Source organism: Pholcus phalangioides, unplaced genomic scaffold (genome assembly GCF_987345545.1).
Source record: "Pholcus phalangioides strain wild (caught in Gottingen) unplaced genomic scaffold, Ppha-v1.0 ptg000004l_1, whole genome shotgun sequence".
NCBI classification, from domain to species: domain Eukaryota; kingdom Metazoa; phylum Arthropoda; class Arachnida; order Araneae; family Pholcidae; genus Pholcus; species Pholcus phalangioides.
The window spans coordinates 21,522,161-21,543,483 of record NW_028301597.1 but is presented as its reverse complement, the minus strand read 5'-3'; the positions used below and the strand labels follow the sequence as shown (position 1 = coordinate 21,543,483).

The window sequence follows — 21,323 nt, the reverse complement described above, 5'->3', positions numbered from 1 at the left end:
GGAGGACGTAATTAACGCGTTAATCTTTTCTCGCTAAAATTAATCGGAATCTAATCCATTTAAAAATTGGAATGAAAATAAATAACGTATTAGTAGTGACAGTATCATATTTTAATATCGTGTCAGGATTCATTCATTTTGTATCGTATGTTTCACCGGAATTGTTTTGCATTTTATTATGAGATGCGAGAAATCTATTTTAATTTTTTGTTAATTAAATTATTTTATACACAAGTATTACCTGTAAATTTATGCCATATGAATATAATAATGCTCTTTTAACGCAACAATATCGTACATAATTTTTTGCAGGGAATTCAGTAACTGATATTTTTCTCATTATTGAAAAATCATCGTTTAGGTTTGGCAGTTGCCATCGGCAATCGCTTATTGCACAAATTGGAAAACTTATAATTTTCTTTCCAACATTAGATTTTATATGTGACATGATGTCGCTCTCCACTTGTTTATGCAAGATATGCAGAAAACTGGGTATTGTGTGAAGATGCCGATTTTTTTTGGAAGGAAAAGTTTGCCTCTACCGGGATTCGAACCCGGGCCTCCCTCGTATGCTGGACGAGTGCTCTAACCACTAAGAAACTTTCTATCTCCTCTGTAGCTTAGTGGTTAGAGCACTTGTCCCGCATTCGAGGGGCCAGATTCTAGTCCCGATTAAAGCAGAGATTGATTTTTCTTTCCAAAAAAATCAGCATATAAAAGAAAATCCAAATATCTAAAAAATCAGCATATATATATAGTCTTAAAGTTCACACACCAATAAGTATAACTGTGTTGTAGTTGTCCTCCTACACCATTAACTATAACTGTTCACTTCAAATATAACCGCCATAGCTAGGCCTTGCACATGGTGTGTAATTGCACCTTATGCATCTCTATTTTATGTATTTTTATATGGACTGCAACTTTGCTTTTATCTTCAACTTGACAAAAAACATTCGATTTGGTTGTTTTTTTTTAATTCGATGGTAATACAGCAGAACGTCGGGGGATCGAGCTTCTATTTAGGCTATGGAGGCTAAAGAATTCTCTCAGAAACGATCTGTGTTAAGCCAATGTCAGGGTGTCCCCCACCCCTGATGAGAGCCCTATACATTGGTTATGACTTTTTTCATTTTTGAATTCTTATTTGAATTTTTCATTTCTGAATTCTTCGATTAATTTCTTTTCGAAATTTTCAATGTTCATATATTTTTATTTCTCTTTCCAGTTCACATAATTAATTTGTCTTCAGTTCTTCATATATATATATAAAAATGGAACTTTAACGATGTTTTTTCACTACACTGCATATTACAACTGCCTATGGCACTGGTATTGGTGAGTTTTGTAAAAAAATTAAATTTTCATAATGTACATTTTATATTTATATATATATATATATATATATATATATATATATATATATATATATATATATATATATATATATATATAGCCCTCCATTCGCGTACGCAGAAGATACACGTATATTTCCACCGCATCAATAATTTTAAAAATTAAATTGAATTCTCGATTTTTGAAATATTGAATTCGCTTAGAGATACAAAGCCCAGAAAATTAAATATAAAGTAATTAGCCGGACCTACTTTTGAGTTGGATATCCATGCAATAACGTTGATTTCTACTTTTTATTTATATCTTCTCAAGCATGAAAATCAATATCTCTGTATTGTCTTTTAATATTCAACTGCATAAACTCATTAGTTTAGGGTGTTTTAAAATTAATTATGGGCCCCCAAAGTAAAGTCCACAGCTTTAATTAAGCATGCAGGCAGGATAACTTGAAGTTCAAGACGGGGATCGAAATACCCAATTATATTCACATTTCTACGTTTCTTTTAAAAAAAATCGAAATGCCTATTACTCATCAGAAAAAAAAACTGTTCATTTCTGCCTTTCTTTCATTTGTTTCTCTCATGAGTCGCCATATTGGTTAACTTGGACATGGTTTGTATATCCCTCAAAGAAAGAAGGGGGAAATCACGTGATCCAAAAATCATCATTGAAGAAAACCCGGGCAGCACCGGGTATTATAGCTAGTACATTTTATATTTTGAAAATTTGGATAGTATTAATATATGATATACGTTGTATATCAATGGCGAAAAAAACTTACTGAAAATATGAAGGGACTGACCAACCATAATAATCAGGAGAGGAAGAGTTCAACGCCTTCAAGCATTCTGAAAGATACAGAAACGGGTACCAATCGTATAAAAGAAAATAATAACTTCGTAACTTTATTAACTTTCATCATTTTAATTAACTTTCTAATAAACTTCGTATAAACGAAAAATTATGCATATAAAAGTGGCTGCTAACTTACGTGAAACGCAAGGATAATTAATGCAACGAATTCTTTCACAGTTATTTAGTTATGAAGTAATAATCAACAATTGAAAAATAGTTACCATTTCTCGCAAAGCTGTAATGGCACCTTCCCCATTTGTAGGAGTCTTTCAAAGTGATGAAAGAGTCTTTGAAATACACAAATAACCAAGACAAAGGCACGGCACTGTAAACACCTAACAAGACATACACATACAACAAGGCAAATCCAAGACCTAGGTAAGAAAAATATAAATTTTTTGAATTAATTATATTTTATAACATCCAAAAGCAACAATATTGAGAATTTTCAACTAAAATGGAACATGTATCTGGGTTTAAAGTGTTTTCTGGATAGAGGCAACCTCGTTGAACCAATTCGTGGCCACTCACCCTTGAATGCCGGTGATATGTACCACATATCCATGAGACCAGTTCGGAGATATTGACCGAGCACCATTTGCAGGTAAAGGAACGGAATGCCTATAACCAACGACAGCAACAAGAACTGCAATATGAAACCTCCTAGAAATACCAAACAAACCACTTTCAATGGACAATAAAATCGATATACATATAAAGTAAAACGGCATCTTAACGAACACCCCTCTGATATGGTCACACCTCTTTTATGGCCAAATGATAATTTCCCATTGCATAACAAAATTATGCCTTTGTTTGGACGGATCCTGCTGATATCTTGGGAATGCGTGAGGATCACATATTTATATTTATTTATACCTTGATTAGCTCTCATCCCAATTTAACTGACGAATTTTTTTTTGTTCCGTTGGTGTCCGTAAAAGAGAGAGGGTGTCGTGTGTGTATTTTCTACACAAATCTACAATTTTAGATCGATCGTCGTCAAATTTTGCATACATACGAAACGGGACCCGACTTGAACGATTGGCTACTTTGGGGGGGGGGGTCTCCTACCTTTCAACATGGTAAAAAACTTTATGTACAAATATTATTAAAAATATCATTTATCGATCGATTTATTTCAAAATTTTTACTACATATATTTGACGGTGCCCTATTCCAGTCCAATTTTTTATGGCGCGTATACATTAGCGCTCCAATCTTGCAACGTAGATTCCTTACAACAGTGTTTCTCAACCTGGGCCGTGGCACCATTCATACCGGGCCGTTTCCTTTTCCCCCATTCGTGTTCCGTAAATCATGTGTTTGACCGGGCCTTCCACTTACAGAAATAAATGAAACCGGGCTGCGGGCTTCCAAAGGTTGAGAACCACTGCCCGGGAGCTGATCACAAATATCGAAAAAAGGAATGTATACAACAGTGCCAAGTTGAATATGAACAAATGTGTGATGATATGTCTAACAAGCCGAGATATCCCACTAAACACGAGGATCATCATAGAGCGATAAGATATCGTGCCATCGACTCGAACTAAGTACCTGAGTGTCACTCCTGAACCTCAGGAGTCGTACCAAGAACAAAATCAAAAGGCTCAGATCCTCTTGGAAAATCTATTGAGATACAACGGCCATTAACGGGACCGAGCGAATGTGGCCATTACTGGGAGGTTGCAGTTGTTAGGAAGTTCGGTATTTCCGAAAATATATGAATTTTTTCATGAACTAATTTCGTTCAAAAATTTCATGAACTAATTTCGTTCAAGAATTTCATAAAAAAAATTTCAGAAAAATGCTTACAGAGCTGTGCCGGTATCCTAGGACACGCATTCATTATTCAAATCAGATTCATCCTCCATATAACCTCGTTGGGCATTTTTCCTGTTGTGGCGTTGTATTTGTAATCAAGCTCTATTTTTTTTTGATGTAAGGCAGTATTTCCAATTACTGCTTACTCGATCGCCCTTGGTCAAAACAGCATGAAAAACAAGAACTCTCTGGTCTACATCGTCACTTGAAAAATTTTAACACTAAATTTTCTGCTTCGTTCTTCCTGGAAAGCGTCTAGTGGACCCGTCAGCGTCTACTTGATGAAACTACTGTCCGCGGACCACATTTTGGAAGCCACTGACGTAGGAAAGAACCCAGTTTTTATACGATAATGTATCATTTTGATTTCATTTTAATTCCCAAAAGTGGCCGTTATTCGGAAGTCGTTGTTCGGAGTTAATGTTAATCCAATGGGATGCGTTCTTTTCAGAGAAAATGTGGTCGTTGTTCAGAGGTGGTTATGGAAAGTTATACTGTACATATACAAAATATGTGTCCGAATTTTGAAAAATGTGTATGTGCTTGTGTACATATAACCTACGTATATATAGTTGTAGATGTTCAAACATTCATTAATTCATCTTTAAGACAGTTTCACGTACGAAGACATCAAATACGTGACGAACTGATGGATAAGATAATTTCCGCAAAAAATGTTATTTTCTTTGCTCTCTCCCCTCCCCTTCAAATATTATTTTATGTCGTATTTTATGCTAATATACTCCGAGATCAAAAATAGGGCTCTTTTGTTCTCGGCTCTCTGTATATCGGTCACGGTCACATGCATCAGAAGTTCATAAAAAGTCATGCATTAAAAATTTATTGAAAATTAGTCCTTAGAAATTTATTGGAAATCGTCAATAATAAATTTATTAATAATTCAATAATAATCATGCATTAAAAATTAAATAAAATTCACGCATCAAGTAGGTATTTATTAAAAATCGCTATACATATTAGAAATTTATCAAAAGCCACGTATAAGAAATTAAGAAATCGTGCACTAGAAATTCATAAAAATTATGCATTATACATTTATTTATTGAAAATTAGCAAAAATACCCTGTGCTTCCCGGGTTTTCTTCAATTACTGGGAGGATTGAAAAGTGACAAATCATTATAAAGGCATAGAAACTATTATTCATAATACTTTATAGCATTAAATAAGTAACAAACTATTGTAAAGGAATGTGCATGTCTGAAACGCATTGTTAGGGAACCACGGTAACCAAAGTAAACATTCCGAAAGAGTGATTTTTGGGGCCAAGAAACCATTGTTGCCCGATGATTTCTCACCCATTTCGGGCATTTGCCCAGCTCTGATGAACTTTTAACGTAGCCTATCGTTCAAGTCGGGTCCTGCTTGGTATGTATGCAAAATTTGGCGACAATCACATAATTTCACATTTATATATAAGATGATGCCTTATATATAAATTTTTAATAGCGAAATAATCTTTAAAATTCATAAAAAAGTATTCATTTGAAATTCATAAAAAAGTTATTCATTTGAAATTCATAAAAAAGTTATTCATTTGAAATTCATAAAAAAGTTATTCATTTGAAATTCATAAAAAATTATTCATTTGAAATTCATAAAAAAATATTCATTTGAAGTTTATTAGAAATTATTCATTGTGTGTGAAAAATTTATAAAAAAAAATGATGTGCATATATTTACCTTTATAAATGTATGCCAGAAATGAAAATCTGCTGATGTTGAACAGCCCCAGTACACAGCTAAGGCATGCGAATGTGGAAGACGTTTTGTGCGGCCACCGGGTCAAATGGCCTGGCCTCACACCACTGGACCCGTGATTTCGGCTCGGTGGATCGGCTTCGTCAGAATCACTGCTACTCCGCCGTCTCCTAGTTTCCTGACTTTGCTGCGAAACGGCCGTGTATCGGACGGGAATAGTATTCGGCAGGCTTTCATAAGGCGGCGGCCCCGTACTACTCGAGCCCTGCTGCGCAGGGGGCCTGCTCTGAGGGGTAGATGTCCATTGGGGCCGCCGACTCGTGGACGGATCATCCTGCTGGTTTTGCGAGGCTTCCCTCGGGCATCCCATGATGATCGGCTGGCAGCTGGGATCTTGAGAAACTCGAGAAACAACGGCGCCTTCCAGGAGTGGCCATACGTATCCTACATCCCAACCGAACATGCAGAACAAATTACGGGGCTCGGGTTACGAACTGTGGTAGTCTGGAAATATAACAAAAAATAAGAAGAGATCGTCAATTTTATAGATGTAACATTAATTACATAAAATGCTCAAACACACAATAAAATTAAAACTATTTCGTGAATTTTCAAAACTTCCCTACACAGTACAGTCGGCTCCGCTTATTTAAATCAAGGATTATGTTGTCATTTGAGTGTTGTTATCAACTGGGACTTAGATTTCTATGGACTTTGCATATTTTTTTGCATATCTCGCTATTTTTACGCGATATGGCTTTTTTTCATATTTTTCCATGATTTTCAGAATTTAACGCATGTTTTCATATTTAAAAGCATTATTTTGCGTATTTCAGCATAACGAAGAAGAGTGAACGCAGAAAGTTCCACGCTAACGTCTCACAATCGCTGAATTAAAATAATGCAGGATTAAATGAAAAATAAAGACGTTCCGTTTTAGAATTTAAAAAAATGGAACGATTGAACATTATGCGCACAATCGTGTAGGAAAGAAAAACAGAGTTGTCCCAACAATCTGCTATAGCAGGTGTTGGTTGTCCACACACATTATTACTAATATCCGTTTACCATAAGTGCCTCTCGACCAAACAGTACACTTCTCGACAATACAATGTAAGCTGACATGTATGGTCACGGTACTGGCGAACGGGATTTTTTTTTTTGCCATAGTTTTGTCATAGTCATAGTTATCATTCGGGTATGTTATCAAAAACCCCGAGTCCACCATGCGACCACATTAAGCGGCGTAGACGGAACTATGTAAATTCACCTATAGCAGAGGTACACAACCTCCAGCCGCAGGACAAATACGGCCCTCCAATGATTTCCACCCGACCCCCGAGTAAAAAAGAGGGTTCGGGTAAAAAAGGTATTAATATGCATAACACTATAAATGCTTCGGCTGACCATATTTCCTTCATTAAAGAAATGGAAATCGGGACCCATTCATGAAGTCACCAATTATCACAAAAAAATTGTCTAGACAAGTACAGTTGTCAATTAAAGCCCAAAAAATTGTCAAAAGCAAGTGGAAAAGCCGATTGCAGCCAAAACAATTGTCGAAGGCAAGTATAGCCAATTGCAGCCAAAACAATTGTCGAAGGCAAGTATAGCCAATTGCAGCTGAAAAAATTGTCAAAGACAAGTAACGTTGTAAATTACAGAGGAAAAAGTATTGTCAAAGGTTGCCAATAGTCACAAAAATTGCTGAAAAATCACTATCGGCGAGAAATAGGGAGCTACAAGTCACAATGGATTGGAACGTAATTCACCAACAACAACAAAAAAGTATATGTTTGAGAAACATATGAGACGAATATATTCATATATTAAACATGATAAAGTCATAATTATCAGAACATAATTTATTGATTATGAAAATAATCTCATTCCTTAATTTTGGAAAATATAGTAAGCCAAAAGGCATTTTTTATGGCACATTTAAGCTATTTAGGGATAAAGTAATGCATTTTTCATCAGATCATATTCTGTCGGTTTAAGTCATAAAAATCTTAGCCCTAGTTATCACTTTTCCAAAGAACGGAACTGACCAATATCATAACATGGGGGGGGGGGGATATGTTCATAGTTATCGGGACTTCGGATAATGTTGTCATTTTTTATTCCGTCTTTTTTTCCTTGTATTTTGAAGGTAAGTTGAACCAAATTCATTTTTTCCTCCTGTAAGTTATCGTTATCAGCCTACAAAAAGAATAAAAATTAAAAAAAAACATAATTCCCAAAATTATGGAAAATTCCTGTAAAATACTGGTCATATGGTCACCCCTATTTACACCCGCATATCTAGCCCGCAGACTGATAACGTTGTGCATCCCCTGACCTGTAGTGATGGCCTATGATAACTAGTGTGATTATATGACTGGTGTTTAACCAAATCACCATCACCGCATATTCCTGTAGTTTAATTTGTCCCGACTTTTTTTTTTTAAATTGTCCCGTTATTTCCTGTATTTCAAACGAAGCTCACTTGAATTGGTATCATCACCAACACTAAGGTGACCATACGTCCCGTATTTCCCGGTTGGTTTTTTTTTTTTTTTTCTTTTTTGACATCTCTACTTTTAGGCAAAATTGTCCCGGTTTGTCCCGTTTTTTACATGACGTCTTCTCGAATTTTTATTTTTTCTTGAAGCCAAAGAGATTGAAATTATTTTTCACCTAATAAATTATATTATAATTACAACATACTATAAATAAGAATATTAATTAACTACATTTGTCTTGGTGAACGTATTTATTCTATGGAATTCATTTTAATCCGCTGCAATTTACAGTTTTGCTTCATTTATCGCCATTGTGATTTTTGCACAGAAATATTTGGCAAATTTGTCTACTTTTGGCGTCATTTTTGGTGATAATTGGCGACATTCCGTTTTTTCTTTTTGCATTTGGAATCCCAACCTATAATCATAATCGACATCTTTCCTGAAATCTTGAGATAACTGATGTCATGAACGAAGAGAATTTTCACTGCTTATGAATTACATTACGATAATTATGACTACAAACGTGAATATTTATCTCGCATATCTGGTCATATTTTTCTCTCAACTTCCTTTTCTTTTTTCAGTGAAATGCATTTCAACTCGCTGCGATTTGGAGCATCCCTTTATTTGTTGCAGGTGGATTTTCACCATGATACTTACATAACATGATAATTCAAGCATTTGCCATATTCACTTCGAAATATGGAAGCCATACGGCAGCTCCAGCAAGAACACGAAACTAGCTCAACTCCGAAATATTGATACATTGGGACGGACATCTTCAACCCATTGCTCACGAGCACCGTGATGCTCCCTGAAACACCCAGAGTGCTCGATGCTCATGTCCGATTTCATGCTCGCGAGCACTTGATCAACGTTCCAATTCAACACGCTGTACGAATTGCATTGAAGCATTGAAATCATCCGTGGGGCCTACCATAATTCTGATTTCATGAATTTGTATGCCAAGCTTTCCATAAGGGTACTTTTTTTTTGTATGGTGGACACAGGCAGTGCTCACGAATAAAAAAAGGTCGAAGACGTCTACATTAGGACCACGCATACACAAACGCACACAAAACTTCACTGCATGTACCGATTCGTAAGAAATTCCGCAGAGGAATGTGTACTAGATACATGAACTGTTGTTTCTAACTCATCGACAATTTTAGTAGCAATTTTAACTATAGCTGGAAATTTCTACAATTTTAGCCACAATTTGCAATTTCTGTTGTAATTTTAGCTATAATTGGAAATTTCTACAACAATTTTAGACACAACTTGCAAATTTCTACAACAATTTTAGCCACAATTTGCAATTTCTGTTGTAATTTTAGCTATAATTGGCAATTTCTACCATGCATAACCCCCTCCGTTTTTGGCGAGAATTGGCAATGTTGCATAATATGCAATTGATAAATATTTTCAAGTATTTATTTATCTCCATAAAATACGTGTTCAGCGTAATTGTAACTAGTAACGACATCTATTCGGAGAGACCGAATTTAAAACCGAAACTATGACATTTTTTAACGACAGATGGCAGCAGATGTATCTTCCAAAAGTAAGGTATATTTTACTGGATATCGAGAATTTCAAACGCGCGGAAATTTAGATGATATTTCCTGCTCAAATTCATAACACTTCAAAGAATTAATAGAATAATTCTCATTTTAATGACATATCTTTATGGTAGTTATGGGGGTTTCACTCAATTATTTACTTGCGAATGCCGTTATGAAACAAATGGTAAAGGACGACTTTTTTTTATTGCTGTTACGAAAATGTTCCTTGATTTTAATACGAGCCTTGATCGAATTTCTCGAGGTCAGGCGGGGCCTACCATTGACCTAGAGATGAATATTTCTCTACGTTTCAATGTCAAAAGAAGTCCAACTCATTATTTTCATTTATTTTATTATTATTATTATTTTTAGCTATTCATTGATCACTTGAAGTTTCGTAGCTTTATTTCATGCGAACTGGGAATGATTCCCAAATGTGCACAAATGGGACACATTTGCCCCCATAATTTCGTGGGACCTGAATTCAAACAATATGTATTCATTAACTAACCCTAACCGGTGTTTGACTTCTATTCCCGTGGGGTTCTTCGTGCCTGCTGTAAAGCAGGGCTCCATCAAGTCAGGGCCGTCTTAAGAGCATCATGGGGGGCCGTACCTGGAAATTACCCAAAAAATTCACCTGCCTCTCATTTTTCTGAGACCCCCTCTTCTCTTGAGGCTACCGGGTCGTGCCTGGGTGGGCCCATGTGTTAAGGTGGCACTGTCTCAAGTAAATGTCGAGCCCTGCGCACTGCATGCATACATATGATAATTTTATTTCAATTACTCTCTCTCATACCACGTAAACAGAATATTTATTTCATCATTTAGGAATCAAATCATGATAATAAAACAAAATTAGTTGAAACGTTTAAAAATTTCAACAGGCCTGTTTACCCGTTAATCAATATGCCATAGTTTCCCAACATTTTTTTGTCGCCCATCGCCCCCTTCTTCAGAAATTTTTTTCTCCCATCGCCCCCCATACAATCTAACCCACAGAACCCTATATTATAGCCGTAGCTTGTACCACCCCCTGAAACATCTCATCGCCCACGTTGGGAATTACTGCAATAAGCCATCAATGTTCAAATGGAAGACTAACCCCCTAGTATGAGAGAATTAAGCCTACTAAAAGAATTCCGGAATAATTTCAATTTATTTGGTAAAGATTTTTTACCACTGTATACGAGTTTCTACTGAACATGAAAATATTTGACCATTAGTTTTATACGTACGCAATCTTACGAGAAGGAAATGACATGAAGTTCGTGTGTGTTAAGCTACAAGGTCAACCCGGCATTGATAATGCTCTGATTACCACTAAGAGGCACATCCCGTCCATTGACACCACCACTGCCCGATTACTTCGGTCACTGACTACGCAGCGGATAGCAAAGAGGAAATCAGCTGATTTAATATTCTTTTTAACCGATATCCAATGCGGTCAAACAAACTGTGAGGTTTTAATCGTGACCGAAATCACGCACTTATAACACGAAACAAGGCCGCCCTTATGAGACGCGAGGCCCGGTGCGAAAATAGTTTCGAGGCGCCTTAGCCCCGATTTTATGTTTTTGTGAGGGTTTAGGAATTGCCATCCAAAGATTCATGCATTATCACAGAATAGCAGAAGGCTGAAAAATATCTACTCATCAATGAAAATTCAGAATTAATGAGAGGAAAAGAAAATCCAGAATTTTGACGAAAATTCAGAATTGATACACACGTACACATTTTTTTCACTTCTGTTACCGTAACGGAGGGGCATCACAAAGTACGGGGCCTCGGTACGACCGCATCAGTCACACACCCCTAAGGGCGACTCTGACACGAAATACAAAACGGTCCAATTCATGTCCCATAAATTCGTAAATAGTTAAAAAATTCGAGGAATAAATTGGATTATTCCTCCATAAAAATTGGAGGAATTGGTATATTTGAGTGCGGTTTGCGAAAAAGTTATTCTCACGAAAGGGAGATTTCTTTTGCTACAGAAAATTTTTTTTTCAAATTTTTGTCGCTAGAAGACGTGTTAAAACAGTCCAGCGGGAGAGATAGGACCTCCCTGAACGGTTCACAAATCTCTTCTGTGTCCGTAACGTTCGTAAAGCTTCAGTCGGTAATTCGTGGCTGAGGTAAAACAACTTTACCGATAGTGTTTTATTATCCACCAATGTCAACATCACGATGAAAACCTTAGGTAAGCGCCAGTAACAGGAAAATTCAAAAATGAGCTGTCGATCGTACACCGTGCTGATATTTTATAAGACTCTGATTTGCATATTTCCAGCGATTTGCTTTCGTGCAGCTCTCTCTATCGACAAAATTCAAACTTTTTTTGCGGAAAACGTTACTTTTTTGCAAACCGCATTCAAATATAAAAATTCTGTACACATATCTACAGTAGCTATTTCAAACACAAATTTTTAAACATAAGACTGAATGCGTTGTTCAATGTTGTATCAAATCCTTGCGCGAACGATGAAAGCATGACATCAATGTAATTGACTATAAATTGATTCAAAATAAAGAGAACTAACTGTTCGGTTCATCAAATAAAACAAAAGATTAAAATTTCGTTGACAACTCAACTTCATTCAAAATCAAGCTCAAAAAACATCTAATTCATTTTTTCATAAATCAAATATTTATGAATGGATCTCAGAAATTTTACTTCATTTAATGAACTAAACAGTTTTCTTTATTTTGAATAATTTTTATTTAATTAAATTGACGTCTTAATTTTTTTTTCATTATTCGCGTAAGGTTATAATGTAATATCGAACAATTCAAGTTATCTTAATGTTTGGAAATTTTTTTTCAAAAACTAACTATAAAAGATTATGTATATGACTAAGGTGGGGTGTGTAGCATAGTTTATACCCGTGTTCAAGTTTTTTACACCTGCAGACCGACAGTAGAAATGAGAGAGAAATGCGGATCTTCAAAAAATAAAAAATTTTAGTAATTTGCGGACCGGCAAAAAATAAATAGGAGAAATAATTTGTAGGTCATAAAAAATAACTGAATAGGAGAAAAAAAAACTTAAGGACTAGCAAAAGATATAGGAAGAGAATATATAGGTATCGAGATATATTCAATTAAATAGAAGATAAATATGTAAAATAATTTGTGGACCCGCAAAAATAAATATGGGGAATAATTTACGGACCGGCAAAAAACAGAAAATGAGTTGCGGACCAGCAAAAGATAAATAAATGCATACTAGGTATAATTTCTGGACCTGCTGGCAGCAGAAACAGAAATAATAACAAATTCAGATATAGTAATTTATTTTTCAAATCTAGAATTATACAGCGGCTACATATATGAGGCGAAATTTTTTGAGGACCAGCGGTTGAAAAAACAGTGGTTTATACAATAAAAAATGTGTATACCAAATTCGAAATACATCAGTGGTTACACAATATTTTTGATGGCATTTCTACCAGAGCATACATAGTATTTACATAGCTTTCTGACCATGTTAAACGATATGACACCCCCCCCCCCCCAGTTTCGAAAAAAATTAATTTCATGTAAAATCAAGCAATTAATTTTTGGAGCATATTATTTCGACCTAAAAGGCAAAACTAATCGCATTCCGACTGCAAAAGAAAATTCTTACACCAAAAAAAATAGGTCGAATTCATTTTTTTTTTCTTTTTGAGGTTACGGAGTCGAACTCTATTCAAATCATACAGAAACAAACGGCTGTAAAAAAAATTCAGCATCAAATATACAAATAAAAAAAATGAAATAAAAACCGATCAGAAGTATATGTAATTTCAAATACGTGGATTACTGATAGTATTTTTTTTCTATATCTCATTATATTCAAATAATATTTTTTTTTCTCATTCTCACGCGAACTGACATCTTCAGCTCTTCAGCCGTGACCTCGTACCCTCGATAAGCATCAACACGACGAAATTTCAACACACGGTACTAAATCACCATTTCTCGTCGTATTTGGGTGTAAAAGTCCGTTTCCGAAAATCTTATTTAATTTACCTAGACACAATTCACAATGTCTTCCAAGCAGCTCATATAAGCACTTTCAAAAGCTTCATATATTTCATATATGCGTCTTTTTTTTTATTCTTGGTGATGTCTGAGAAACCGACGCGTTTCGCAATTGCTGCAGACAATCAGCCTCAGGGAGCCCATAAGTTGGAAAAAAAAAATATGATACATGAGAGTATATAGTAATAACAACGGATGAGGTAAGCTTCTGTTTCTCTCTTTTAACGGGCTAGTAGGTTAGCAGTGAAGGTGTTAGGCCGCTTGTTCCCAATAGCTAAAAATGCCCTTGAACGCATTTATTTTTCTCTCGAAATACACCTCGATGACTCATACTCTGAATGAACCCGGAACGTCAATAGGATCTAATTCTAACCCATTTACTATTTTTTTTCAATATTTTTCTACCTAAATAATCGTGTGTTTAGGGAAAAACAACCCCATTTCAGGTATTATTACGAGATATATCGATGACATACATTTTGATGGGAAATAGTGATATTTTGTAAGTGTTGGTCGAAAATCAAATTTTCAATTCTGTTTGAACTTGGTAAATTAAAATTTCAATCTACCAATTTTCTTTATTTACATGTTTGTAAATGTTATGAATATTTTTATGAATAGCAAGCATTTTTGAAAAATTCAAGAAGTTCCAATGAGTATCATAATGTTGCTTAAAGAATTCGTTTTCTATATTAATTTAGTTTTTATAATGAGTTTTAAAATTGTGTTCCCCATTAACTGAAATATTTTTCTTTTGAATAAAAAATATAAATTCATATTATTTCAACATAGTATATGCATTAAGTTTTCCCAAAATCATATATACTCGTTATTATACCAAAGTTTTAATAAGTGAAAAGTGCGTTAAAGTTTGTTAGTTTAAAATTAACTCCCCAATTTTTTTTTCGAACTTCTCAAATGTGAAATTCATATCATTAATAACTAATTACGCAAATAAAAATTTGGTCGCAAATTGAATTACCAGATTCGAAAACAGATACGAAAATATTTTTCCACAATTTTTTTTTCATTTCCTTATTGACAGTTAATTTTGAAATCTTATATAAAGTTTCATACAGTATTATAATGGAAATTTCCTTATATCATATTCATTTGTACGCCTATAGGGGCAAGCCAGGATATTGCTTGTGCTTTTCATATTCATCGAGGTTTGTGGAAATCGGAGGAATTCTCAATGAAACAGTTTTAAGTAAATAAAAATTACCAATCTTTTAACAGAATTTTTCAATTTACATAGTAAGATATTTTTAATGCATGCCGGTACAAAGCAGTTGAAATTCCGTACTTCTTGGCCTGTCCGCCCCGGTGCTTATGTTACAACATAATTTCAGTGGATTGAGGAAGGACACTTACACCGTTTCAAAAAATACTATCCTCAAGAAATTGAATATGAACATCAATCAATTGTACAACATTCAATTTTAAATTAATTATATTAAACTATTCAGAATTGGTCCAGAGTATTTATCAGTTTTACAAAAAAAATAAATTGTTTGTGGAATGCAAGTGGACGGTATCTAAATGAAAATTAAATCTCATCCTTAAAATTGCGGTTGGTACACCAATGTGGCACTTTCGTTAAGCATACAAATATATTTTAATATTTTTTTTACTTACTGCGGAGCATACGCCAATGCGGCGCTTATTCCGAGACACGATAGAACTGATTTGTGATATTTTATTATTACTGATGATTCAGAGAAATTTTATTGCTCTTAAATTAGCCATAGCTTGTTAAGATGCAGTGACGTCTTAACGGTTGGGCAGCAAACGGAGGTCAGGGACCCCAAATCATTGGTCATTCTAATATTTTTTCCCCTTCGCGCAAAATAATCTATTTCTATTTATTCAGCGTTTTTACTTTTTTTCCCCCCTAGAAATTGAAAAAGGCCCTTTCAAAAATATTTGGGCCCAGGGATCCCGAACTCGTCAAGCCGGACGGGTCTGTTTGAAAATCATACACATTTAGTGGTGCTTATACCTCTTAAATTGCTATAACTGCATTGCTAAAAAAAAAATCTAAAAAACTCAAGAACCTTTTCGAGACATTACTGTCTTCTATTTTTCTCAACATTTCTGAGCACTCATATAACATTTTATCCTGGATAATCGCTTATACTTTTAGACTCAGTGATTTTTTGAGTACAAAGCTGGCTTATTGTCTCCGTCAAATTTTTTCTAGACCATACGTAAAACCATTCATGGAATAAAAGTGGTGTCAAAACGATCACACAAACATATGGCTGCAGCAAGAAGTAGCCAACACCGAATGGTCAGAGCACTAACCTATCGGAAGAAAAAACCATTCAGAATCGGTTATAAACTGCTGATCTCGGTCAAGATTTTAGGGGTTCTCAACGTTTTGCATTCTATTAGACCTCTTCTATTAATAAAGCACGTTGTATCATTGAGAATCTTCAGAATAATATTCAGTAAGGAATATAATATATTTCTCATTATGCCAGAAACATGAATGTGCAAATTTCAAAAACCTGGGAAACACATGTTTACTCTGCCCACGTTACATAATCGATGTTTTTTCCTAAAATATATATTGTAACGTGTGTTTTAATAGGAAATTAAACACATTCGCATTTCTGGCGAAACTTACAAAGCAGCATAAGCAGTGCCATCTTAACGCATGGGCCCACCCGGGCACGGCCCGGGGGCCTCAAGAGAAAAGAGGTCTCACAAAAATGCGAACTAATTGAAATTTTCGAGAATTTTCCAGGAAGGGCCTCAGAAAATCCAATTGGCCCAGGGGCCCATGATGCTCTTAAGACGGCTCTGAGCATAAGGGAGAATTGTGTAAAAAATAATTAATCAATTGTTTTGTCATCCAAGCCCCACGGACCTCCTGAAAAGTCTCCCAAGGGGTCTGAGGGCCACTAGTCTAATGTGATCGTAAAATGACTATCCGCTCAAAAATGATAGTACATAATGATTTTTCCCTTTTTGGACATAAACTGCAAAAAAAACAACTTAATTGATTCTAATATCTGCTGAATATTTAATCCAGAATAAAATGTGTGCGCCCAATATCCACAATAGCCCAGAAATCCATACATAGAAAATTAATCATAATTAAATAAATGACTAGGCGAATTGTGAAAGCAAATACATGCAATGAGACATTTTAGCATATATCAATTGTATCAATTATCTATATATCAGTGGTTGGTAGAACCATTCAATAAAATTATTTAGGAAATTTTAATTCGATGATATAAATTCATAGGAGCACAAAAACAATCTTAATTTCACTTTTTAAGAAAAATTCAATAATTTCAATTTGCAACTCGGGTTTATCATTAAGATATTATTAAATGTAATTCGTATTTGTATTATATAATGACAAAAAAAATTATATATACTGATTTTTCCTTAAAGTTTCCCACAGAAAAGTTTCATATTTTTACTCAGTTGTAAATATTTCATAAATCTATAAATTTCGTAATTTCTCGTGGGTAATGATTCGTTCTATTGTTGATAAAATAAATAGCCACTACTATGGATGCACACTACGCATGCAGGTTATTTAATTTTAAATAAAATTGATATAAATGTGTAACTAAACAGAACGTGAAATAATTCAATATCAATGAACAAATTTATAAATTACGTTACAATGCATTTCAAACTATACGTCAGAAATGTAATAGCAAAAAAACAAACATTAAACTGACTAAATATATTATGTAATGATGTCACTTTATTCAGTTCAAAAAAAACAGTTTTAGGGAACAAAAAACCTAGAAATCCATTTCTTCTAATATTTTTTTTTTTTCCAACAAGAACGCAATGCAGTAAATATCTTAATGTGTGTTGTTTTTTGGTAGCGGCCATGAAGGGGTATCTTTACTCAAATAGTTCAGAGCGGAACGAAAATAAAGCGTTCAATATTATTTCCAAAGCAAATCAACCGAAACCGAGCTCCGGGTTATATGTTATCGAATATATGTATCATATCACCAGAAAAATAAAGATATTAGGGAAAATTATATATATCAGTGAGATTGAGACCATGCTTCTTATTTTTCAGGGGGGCTAATCTTCGATATGTATCAGTGTCAAAGGCGTACACAATTCATTTCCAGTTTAAGTTATCTCACAAAACAGTAATTTGAAGGGGAAAAAAAACATTTAATTTTAAAGTTCTTATTTTTTTTTTTTTAACTTTAAAGAATTAGACACGATGCAAATCTTAGTAAATCAGTAATAAAGGGTGGACGAGAAATCCAGTACACATTTTAAAAATTAACAATAAATCATTCGATCGGCATAAAAAGTGCGGTTCCATAGAAATATACGACATCCATATCTGTTATGGGAATTTTTTTTTCAGCCACTTCGTTGGGCATTTTCCCTGTCATGGCCTCGTATTTGCATTTATAAATTTTTTTTCTCTAAAACGAGAACTCCACATTACACGTAAAACGCAACACAAACAGTGCATAATTAATGTTCAAAAAATTATATATAAAAGTATCATACTTTTTCAATATAAGATGTAGCCCTTTTAGCTTGGGCTGCATCCAAACGGGTGAGAGGGTGTTCCTGCTCATGTTGAGAAACGGTAGTTTTATAAAACGAAAATTTTGATAAATATTAATTACTGTATTTTAATGTGTATAAGTAACCCCTCTCCTATTTTTGGAACCCAATTTTTCGCAAAAAAGACGGGTGTCCATTATGCATATTAAAATACGGTATACACTGTGTCACATTTTATGTGATGTGCCGAGTTTCTCGTTTTACGACGCAACCTGTGAGTGAAATGTGAATTTTTTTTAATTCATCGAAAAAAAAACAGAAAAACTCTAGGCCATGACGAAGATTTTAGTGCAAACTGCACCTTTTTAAGCCAATTGGTTGATTTGATATTAATTTTTAAAATGGTCCAAAACTTCTCATTCACCCTGTATTATCATAACAATCATACCATAGCTAATATTTGGGATCTCCCAAATACCCACGGATTACAGTCGAGTAATGCTATAAGCGCGACTGATTTTATGGCACATAATATGCATACTTTATTGCATATAATCCAGCCTCTTAAACGCTTCCGTAATAATAATAATTAACAATAATCAACGAGAAATGAGCTTGGGGTACACAATATAACTGGAGAATTTATTTTTCTAATTAAATACTTCAGTAGTTCACAAACTTCTCTGCCACCAACTGCTCCTCTACCCTAACAAAGGTTATCTTCGTCTCTCCTCAGAATAGTCTCAAAAAAGACAAACTTCAAAACACTGAATAGGGAATCATCAATGTCTACAACTCGCTAAAACGCCTTGAAGACCAGGAGTACACTACAAATGTTTGATAAAAGATATTTTATAGAACTTAAGAGAACAACCAATAATTCCACTGGTTACAATCACTCGAATGTATGTGATGCGTTTATTGGTTCCTTTTTTCTAGTTTCATAAAATAACTTTTCTAAAACTTTTTATACAGTGTAATCCCGGCCTAATAAAGGCTAGCGACGCACTCTTCGAGAAACATTAAAATACTGTATTGAAGATGCCTGATATAACAATTTGATTTTAATTTGAAATCAAAAAAATGAAAACTGTGGGGAAAATTAGTAATAGTATTGTAGGCTGGGATTACACTATAAAAGTTTCATGAAAGAGCTTTTACAAAACTTATAAATAACAAGCAATGATGAGCCTATTGTTACATTTACTCGAATGTAACCCAAAACACTTATTGGTTGCATTTTCAAGTTTTATAATATAACTTTTATCAAACTTTTAGTGTAATCCCGGTCTTAGAGAAAACAATATAGTTTATTTGGTTGGAATTCATCACCATTCATTTGAATCCACCATTCCTTATATACCCCCCCCCCCCCTTACACTCTCGTCATTGTGACGTACTATCGGCATCATCTGGTGGCTTCCTGAAATTTGCATATCATTCTTGCAGATGTGTGTGATAATTCTACAGGTGAAATTTTTACTTTAGATTTCAATTTCCGTGTGATTCTGAATTATCCTTAATTTATGGACATGAGTGTATTTGATTAGGTAGTTTCAAGTTCTTCTAAAAAAAAATTTGCCAAAACGCTAATATTTTTCTTGAATTTGTATAAATATTTTATTTTTCACGACTTTTTTGAACAGACAAAGCCACTTCGTTGCATCGAAACTCAACCAATTTTCTATAAAGGGATAAAATACAAATGTGGAAAAAAAACAAACATCATGTTGTTTGATTGCTAATCGATAAATTTCAGCGAAAATTAACTTTGGAGAAACAAAATCGATTCACTAAAAAAATAAGAAAATAGCGGAAATTGTATAATAAAAAAATGAAATTATTGAAAAGAAGTGAGATAAGAAATTGGAAAAAGAAGTAAAGTGTGAAGATGCTTTACAAATAATAAAAGATGAAATTAAAAATAAATAGATAAATATGATCTGCCTCATTTTTGGTTGATCATTTCACCACACCACGCTAATTTTCATGGGCATCTTTTTCTCAGCCACCTCGTTGGGCATTTTGCCTGTTGTGGCGTTGTATTTGTATTTGAATACTTTGAGCCTGTCATAGAATGTAATCCCTTTCAGACCTTGCATGCACAAATGTGTGCGGGTTGCTTTTTTAAACTGCAGAATTTTTTTTTAACCTCAGGGAATAAGCCCTAACTTAAAGGACTGTTAGTGTTTTGAGATAGAAATATGATAAATATGAACTTTCAGGGACAAAACAACTTTCATCAGAAGGCAGTACTTAATGTTGAACTTTCAGAGGGTTTTAAGATGGCTTCCAGGAGAGAAAGTGCTCACGGGAAAAGTGTGATTAATTACAAAAAATTTAGCAATAAAATTCTGGAAAAAATTGATGGATGAGAAGATAAATATACCCTGCATCATCTTAGCTGAAAATGTTTGAACCAGGTGAGAGTAAAAAGGTGAAAAAAATGTCAACTTTTCTACTCGAGTCTATGCACCTTTATAAATCTTTAAAGAAAAATACTTATTACAAATTATTATTTTTTTAACATTTCTATTCTAACCTCTAAGAGAAAAAAGCGGCAGATAATACGCAACGGTACATAATCTTCACTAAATAATTCAATTTTTTTCTTTTTAACGCATACTTCAAGGATTATACTTGACAAGGATATACTTATTATATACATACAAGAAAATATAAGGTAATTAGCTTTTTTAAAAAAATATAATCTATATTTTCCAGGGAAAATTAAAATTTGCTGAAAGATATCGACGGCCCAGTTCAAAAAATCTATAACTAAGAAAATTGCATGAGAACATTTTTGAGTCGCGCAAGCCATGAGAACGGTGGGAAATGCCTCTAGATATTGCAAAACGGCAACAACTCCTCACTCGGCTTATACTCTCCCTACTGTAATTAAATCTGAGTTGATTTCCATTCAGTTCCATACAAAGTGAATCTTTAAAA

At 34.2% G+C, this 21,323-nt stretch overlaps 1 protein-coding gene across 3 annotated transcripts in view; it reads right to left on the bottom strand.

The window, feature by feature from the left end:
- Positions 1 to 21,323, bottom strand: part of LOC149086750 (sodium-dependent transporter bedraggled-like) — a 114,791-nt gene that overhangs the window by 16,707 nt on the left and 76,761 nt on the right. For all 3 annotated transcript variants that reach the window (XM_089231111.1, XM_089231112.1, XM_089231113.1), the window contains 4 exons: positions 5,741 to 6,262; positions 2,743 to 2,874; positions 2,433 to 2,585; positions 2,138 to 2,204 (listed from right to left, as the gene is read on the bottom strand). In XM_089231111.1, the coding sequence (XP_089087237.1) occupies positions 2,138 to 2,204; positions 2,433 to 2,585; positions 2,743 to 2,874; positions 5,741 to 6,221 (833 nt within the window). In that variant the 5' untranslated portion in view covers positions 6,222 to 6,262. The remainder of the gene's footprint in view (positions 1 to 2,137; positions 2,205 to 2,432; positions 2,586 to 2,742; positions 2,875 to 5,740; positions 6,263 to 21,323) is intronic.